Genomic DNA, 310 nt, shown 5'->3' with positions numbered 1-310 from the left:
CAGCCACGTGAGAGAGGGCGCAGCCCTTGTCGGCGTCCCGCCCTAGGTGCTAGGGCTGAGATGGCTGCGCCCCAGTGTGCTGCCGCCAGGGGCGCCCTCATGGGGGCAAACCATTCCTTCACGCGGGGGGGGCAGACAGTTGGGTCCTATGGCGCGAACGACGCTGCCACCGCCTTTATTAGCAAATGGATCCGCCCGGCGGCAGTTGGCATCCCGGGCGCGGGTGGCCCAACTGTCGCTGCGGGCGGGAGCGGCGCCATGCAGGCGAGCGGGGCGGGGGCAGCGGCCGGGGCTGGGGCCGGGACTGAGA

The 310-nt window shown here is 71.9% G+C and overlaps 1 protein-coding gene across 1 annotated transcript in view; it reads left to right on the top strand.

The window, feature by feature from the left end:
- The first annotated feature begins 204 nt into the window (after positions 1-204).
- PDCL2 (phosducin like 2) overlaps positions 205-310 on the top strand; it is a 34,175-nt gene continuing 34,069 nt past the window's right edge. Inside the window, exon 1 of the mRNA XM_019526637.1 lies at positions 205-264. Within this exon, the coding sequence (XP_019382182.1) occupies positions 259-264 (6 nt within the window). The 5' untranslated portion in view covers positions 205-258. The remainder of the gene's footprint in view (positions 265-310) is intronic.

This window comes from Gavialis gangeticus, unplaced genomic scaffold (assembly GCF_001723915.1).
Source record: "Gavialis gangeticus isolate Ggan-Ray unplaced genomic scaffold, GavGan_comp1, whole genome shotgun sequence".
Classification (NCBI taxonomy): Eukaryota; Metazoa; Chordata; order Crocodylia; family Gavialidae; genus Gavialis; species Gavialis gangeticus.
The sequence above is the reverse complement of the archived record's forward strand: the minus strand, read 5'-3'. Positions and strand labels throughout refer to the sequence as shown.